At 35.1% G+C, this 6,912-nt stretch overlaps 1 protein-coding gene across 1 annotated transcript; it reads left to right on the top strand.

Annotated features, from left to right (window-relative positions):
• The first annotated feature begins 928 nt into the window (after window positions 1–928).
• On the top strand, window positions 929–3,494 carry cryba2a (crystallin, beta A2a). Its single transcript, XM_084424965.1, has 5 exons — window positions 929–1,040; window positions 1,607–1,793; window positions 2,270–2,411; window positions 2,688–2,830; window positions 2,935–3,494. The coding sequence occupies exons 2-5, from the start codon at window positions 1,633–1,635 to the stop codon at window positions 3,080–3,082; spliced, it is 594 nt and encodes a 197-aa protein (XP_084281091.1). The 5' UTR covers window positions 929–1,040; window positions 1,607–1,632; the 3' UTR covers window positions 3,083–3,494.
• The last annotated feature ends 3,418 nt before the right edge of the window (window positions 3,495–6,912 follow it).

Raw genomic sequence — 6,912 nt, 5'->3', positions numbered from 1 at the left:
ATGTTTTAAAAAGAAACAGTTCATCTGTAGGTGCTACAATGACTCTACCACCACAAAAGATGAGGGCCATAGAACAACAATACCTTTTGTTTGGACTGATGCACAATAGTGCATCATGTTCCTGAAACTCTGAGAGGACACCACATCATGGATGGATGTTCCACTGTAATAAACAACAGCAATAAAACAAGATGTTAGCCAGTGATGCAGTTGCTGTTAATATCTTTTAGCTGAGATTGATGACTGCTTGGTTGATATCTTTACCTGCAGATTCTCCTAAACACGACATAAATGACAAGAAGCAAAATGGACGAAATAAAAGCTTCCTTTCGCATTGCAAATAATGTGAATAATAATTTTCTGACACTGTTTCACCATTTCTTAAAGGGATAGATCACCCAAAAATGAAAATACCCGATGTATATCAGTTTCTTTTTTCAGATAAACACAAACAATGATTTTTAGAAAAAAGAATCAATCTCTGAGAGTCCATACAATGCAAGTCCATACAGTAATCCAAATGTTAAGTGCATTGTGAAGTTCGTGCGAGAAGTAACGTGGAAACACAGAGGACCGACACATTTTGTGCAAGCTTCATAACACACTTACGAACGCTTATATGACAGTAGACTGCACTGGAAGTTACAAAATATTAAGTGTTTTTCTTACAGACGCCTATCGTTTCACATCATTGATTCATCCACTGTGGTCTTATGGATTACCATGTGCTTTTTCAAGCATTAAACAAGCAGTAAATGATGAGATCATTTTCATTTCCCTGTAAACTATCTCTTTAAGCAGACTCCATGAATCTACATTAAGGTCAAACAGTATGGATGGGCCTTGTTTTTTTTGATGAGTCAGAAATTGAAGCCCCCCGTTAGACAATAACAGGACTTAAGCTCTCTTTTGACAGATGTTGCTGAGCTAGCATTCCCTCTGCACATTCTGCAGTAACTGCAGAGACAGCGGCTATATAAACACCCCGCATTGGACCGACCCCCAACGTTTATAACGCCAAATCTCTCCCACAACAGCATGTGAGTATGGGTCGCCGTCATGCTGCCAAAATCAACATCATAACAAACCTCATGAAAGCGGATTTAACTGTGAAAATGGATAAACTGATGCTCAGTCGTGCTGACTGGACACAATCATCATGGATCATCATGAATGATGGGAGATAGAGGCCTTTGTGAATCTTTCCATGGACTGAAAAGTCACCCATTTTTGGTGGTCGCTAAACGAATTTTCAAAGAAATGTTGGAATTTAGACATTTCAGCCATTGCTGGATTCATGGGGCCCCTATTATCTATGACTGCAAACTATATACTGGTTGTTTTAGTGCAGATAGGCATCAGTTTGTGAATATCATGTCTGATACGAGACCTTTCTCTTGTCGCAGCTACACTGAAATGGCCGAATAGAACAAAATGTGTTTATTCTAAAGTGACCTAAAAGAAGAATGCTGTTGACAACTTGACGCTAACAGTAATGGCCTGAGGTCATGGGTTAGGCCTGAATGTTGTTGATAGTGCTTGTAATCTGTCAGGTGAGGGCAGGTGGTGTTGTATTGTTAACCTTATCCCTTAATGTTGCCGGTAGCTGGAGAGAGCAGACAGGCGGTCATCATGAATCAGCGAGAGCAGATGGAGCAGAGGGGGCAGTGGAGGATCACAGTGTGGGAAGAGGAGAACTTCCAGGGCAAGCGCTGTGAGTTCATGCTGGAGTGCCCGAACATTCTGGACAGGAATTTCCAAAAGATCCGCTCTATCAAGGTGGACAATGGCCCGTAAGTGTGTGTTTGAGCTGATTATTTTTGCTGATATCAGCGTCTTACATGTATAACCCCATCATATACATACATATACTGTATATATATAATCGCAATTAATGTCACACATTGGCAAATCAATTAATCGCGTATAACATACAAGTTTGTATACATAAATCTACAAACTTTAATGTTATATGCGATTAATTGTGAATAATCGAGTTGACAGCACACACACACAAATATATATATATATATATATTAGTGCTGTCAAATCAATTAATCGTGATTAATCGTTGACAGCAATCAATTAGTTTGTAATCGCTAATTACAATGTCTACAAACGTTCCTGTTAAGATGCGATCAATTGCAATCAATCGATTTGACAGCACTAATATAGTGTGTGTGTGTGGGTAGTTAATAATATTTTTAATAGGTTTTTGTCCCTTTTTTTTTCTTGAGATAAATATAAACATTGATCCTAATTTTTTCAGCTGGGTGGGTTATGAGTACCCAGAGTTTCAGGGTCAGCAGTTCATCCTGGAGAAAGGAGATTATCCCTGCTATCAGGCCTGGAGCGGAAACAGCAGCTACCGCACTGAGCACATGCTCTCCTTCAGACCCATCAAATGCGCTGTGAGTTAAATGCATTTCAGCACAAATTATGTACATTTGAGTACAAATCAAATTTGTTTGTGAAATATCACAAAACCAATAGTAATAGTAATATTAATAAAGGCATTGTACGATATAGAAATAATAAGCTTACAATCTACTCTGCTGAAATGCAATGTGTAGCCTACATAATTTTAATTTTATAGCATTTCATTCAAATGAACATGATATCTTGCATCTGAAATACAAACCTTTCACAATATACTTTTTTGTGTGTGTGACCTCTTTCACCGCCAGAAACACAGTGATAGTAAAATTACCCTGTATGAGTGTGAGGACATGATGGGACGCAAGTTTGAGATGTGCGATGACTATCCTTCTCTTCAAGCCATGGGCTGGTGCAGTAAGGAGGTTCCTTCTATGAAAGTCAACAATGGAGCGTAAGTCATCCTCCATTTTGCCTCAATATAAGTTATGTTTGTATTATTCTCTCTGCACACAGACTTATCTCAATTATAATATGTTCTTTTTCATCTCACGGCAGATGGGTGGGCTACCAGTTTCCAGGTTACCGTGGATACCAGTATATCTTTGAGAGAGACAGACGTCAGGGAGAATACAGGAACTATAACGAGTTCGGCACCCAGGCCCACAGCAATCAGATCCAATCACTCCGCAGAATCCAGCACTAACTCCGCCCCCGCTCTTCTCCTATTGGCTACTGTGAATCAAGTGACAGCATGATATGATACGAAGTAGGCAATAAACGCTTTTCAAACTCCAGAAAAAAAGAGTGTGCTTGTCGCCATTCCTTTAATTTTTCAAACCCGTGCCAGAAAATTGAACGTTAGATCGTTAAAAAACTGGAGTGTAATTATTTTATAACAAATCAAGATGGAATACTGCTTATAAGGCTATCCCAGCCTTTGTACTTATAAAGATTTAACATATTGTTAACAAAACTTTTCAATTCAGATTAGAGATTTTTAGATTAGATTTTTTGTTTCATTTAAATTATTAATTTTTTTTTCTTTTTTTCCTTAATGTCAGACATAGAATGTATATTGTTCTTGTCGGATTGTATTTTATTTTCAATAAACAAAAGCACGAGATGATGGCTGTTAGTGTTTCTACTGTGTGCTATTGTTGCCGGATCGATTGTGTTTTGCAGCTCAAAACCTTTGTTTATTATGACGATTGGTCAGCATTGGTTATTTGAATATTAGCCTTGGCTACATAAAAGCTGGTTTAAATCTCTTCATTTGGTCAGATAAAATTAAGATCATATATTTTAAGAATAAGTAATTCGAGAGCTGTCCACGGTGCTGATATCTTCTAATCGCGTAACAGAGCAAGAGACTAACATAGCATTAATAGTTGTGGAACTATTACTGGCAAGATATTTTCATCCGCTTCTGAACTTCACAGAAATTTCCATTGGATTTTCATCGAATTAAGTTAAATATGTAAATGAAGAAGAATTAAGAAGAATATGAAAATGTAGTCAACACGCCTGACTGAAGCCTACAGAAAAGCGGCTTTACAGCACAACAAAACAAAACACAATCGGTTACAAAGGTCCAGTAAATGTAGTATTTTGATCAGCGAGGCGCATTCAAATAGACAGCAGGCTGGCAGCGCGGGAGACGATCACTGAGCGCCCTCTGCTGGTTACTTTTTTACTTTACAGTAGGTGTAGACCTCAGTTTACCTATCATTTTAAAACGTTAATGAAAATGTGTATTTTATTAAAAAAGACTTTAAATAGATAAAAAGTGGAAAAAAGTATCATAATGTTAAAATAAAAATGTCTTTCTATACAGAGGTGCTATTAGCGGTTATCACGATCACAAATTCATAACCTATAGGCTATTATTAATGTTTGCATTTCTGTTCATATACATTCTATTTGACTGTTTATTTTATGAATTAATAAATTACGTGGCTAATACATAATGAATGAAAAAAAGAAGAAGATAAAAAGCTAGTCTCTCATGTTGCCACATGATGGCGCCCTTGACTTTTGCATTGAAACGTTCGGGCGTTCTACGTTGTCAGAAAATCGAGAATTATTTAATTATTTTTTAGGAATGGGTTTCTATATCATTTCAAGTTAAATTCACAACTAGCCATGCAATTCAGTAACATAACAGCTTCAGTAAATTTCTGTTTGTGATGTCAAAATGTCATGGAGAAACAACTAGGGATTTGACCGTGATCAATCCAAGTCAAGTCACATTAATGTTTTTAGTGCTGTAGGCTACAATGCAGATTGTTTCAAAGCAGCTCCAAATTAATCGACAGTGTTAATGTTATAAAATCATCCATTTTGATACAAATTAATTTTCAGCTGTGAAGCAGCTCTACAGAATATAGGCCTATGGTGTCATTATTCAGCTCTGTTCAATGCTGTTTCAAATCAGATCAATGTGTTAATGTTGCAAAGCTCATCGTTATGAAACAAAATCAATTCAGATACAAGTAGGGCTATTCAGCTTAAAGTCCCCCGTAGTCAATAATTGTATCCATTAAAACTCATCTTTGATGACCAAAATGACATATTTAAACGTTTTTTTCCTGTGTAAAAAAATTATTCACGCCATAAAATAGCTTGAATGTAACTCTACACTCTTGCGTGGATCCATGAATACGCAAATTAGCTGCATCCACTCACTACTCACACAAGCTCAGAATACCTGATCCACTAGTCAACTTTACTATAGTAAACGCTGCACAATGGTAAGTGAAAATGCTGGTTTAATTCAGCCATATGTTTGAACCAGAAACTGATTCAGAAGAAAAGTGGAAGAGTGCATTATACAGGCTAGTATACAAGTCCAAATATCAAAATGGTAATGTGTTTTATGCATTGCTCTACAAAGTCGGACACATAACGGTAATTAATATGATTAGCCTTTTGCTTACTATGTTATCAAGCAGCTAATATTTGCTATAATGTTACACAAACCATGTTCACGTTCGGCATCTCAGAGTCAGACAACTGCCTTCTAAAAATCAGCATCCTTACAAACGCTTTGAGCAACTTAGAACATCAGTGGAGAAAGACATATAGTTCATCAACATCGTAATATACATCATACACATCATTTATATTTATACTTGAATGAGGCCACTGCACATTTTTGAAGTAACACTGCACCTGTTGCTATGCTAATTATAGCAGCCATTACTCAAGTCTCTTCATCAGGAGAGTTTAATCAGGTGTAAACAACTCAAATCACCCTCTTACCACCAACCTATCATGCCCATCACCCACCGCCCCCAAAAATAACATGCCCGAGATGTACATCTCCTCTGCTATCTATCTATCTATCTATCTATCTATCTATCTATCTATCTATCTATCTATCTATCTATCTATCTATCTATCTATCTATCTATCTATCTATCTATCTATCTATCTATCTACAAAATAGATTGATAAATAATTTCAAATAAATGTTTTTTTTATTATTATTTCTATTCATCAAAGAATCCTGAAAAATGTATCACAGTTTCCACAAAAGGAATAAAATATGACTGTTTTCAATGGTTTCAACAGTGATAATGATAAGAAATGTTTCTTGAGCACAAAATCAGCATATTAGAATGATTTCTGAAGGATCATGTGACTCTGATGACTGGAGTAATGATGTTGAAAATTCAGCTTTGCCATCAATAATACATTTTAAAATATATTACAATAGTAAACAGTTTTTTTTTTTTTTTTTTCAGATTTGCACCCATCATTATACTGTCCCCATTTATGTTCTCATTTTACTTTCTGTTCTATTCGGTGTTCTGAACAGTACCAGACGTTCCTCCTTCTTCTCACTCCTTTCCAGCTGCCAGCATCTCTCACTCTTTTTTTCTGACTCTGCTGTTACTGCCACTGCTGGCTACCATGGCAACACTCTGGCGATGATGTTCTAGAAGGTACAGGAAGTGAAGACCCCACACAAATCAGTCCTTGTTGTGATTGTGTCAGTCTGTCACTCACAAACCAATTGACATTGAGCAATGCAGCAATATTTATAATAATATAATATAATATAATATAATATAATATAATATAATATAATATAATATAATATAATATAATATAATATAATATAATATAATATAATATAATACACTATAACATACTATAAAAAATAATCTGAAATAATATAATATAATATAATATAATACAATACACTATAACATAGTATAAAATGAAATAATCTGAAATAATATAATCTGAAATAATATAATATAATATAATATAATATAATATAATATAATATAATATAATATAATATAATATAATATAATATAATATAATATAATATAATATAATTGATAAGTGCATCCTTTTTATATCTCTCCCAAAAGTAGTGGTCCAAAATAGATAAGAAGGTATGAAATACCTGTTTTCCCTTCTTATTTCAAAACATAAAGCCTCATGGTACAGCTTCTTACATAACCCTGTAAATCCTGATATGCAATCATATGAAATAGTAGTCAAAACCATTTTTAATGG

This window comes from Rutilus rutilus (genome assembly GCF_951802725.1).
Source record: "Rutilus rutilus genome assembly, chromosome: 12".
Taxonomy (NCBI): domain Eukaryota; kingdom Metazoa; phylum Chordata; class Actinopteri; order Cypriniformes; family Leuciscidae; genus Rutilus; species Rutilus rutilus.
The sequence above is the reverse complement of the archived record's forward strand: the minus strand, read 5'-3'. Positions and strand labels throughout refer to the sequence as shown.

What these genes read in the sequence shown, in the direction of transcription:
- cryba2a (XM_084424965.1), top strand. Translation starts at nt 1,633, where the DNA reads ATGAATCAGCGAGAGCAGATGGAGCAGAGGGGGCAGTGGAGGATCACA. An exon ending in ATCAAGGTGGACAATGGCCC is followed by an intron (nt 1,794 to 2,269) that starts GTAAGTGTGTGT and finishes TAATTTTTTCAG; the next exon opens with CTGGGTGGGTTATGAGTACC. An exon ending in TCAGACCCATCAAATGCGCT is followed by an intron (nt 2,412 to 2,687) that starts GTGAGTTAAATG and finishes TTTCACCGCCAG; the next exon opens with AAACACAGTGATAGTAAAAT.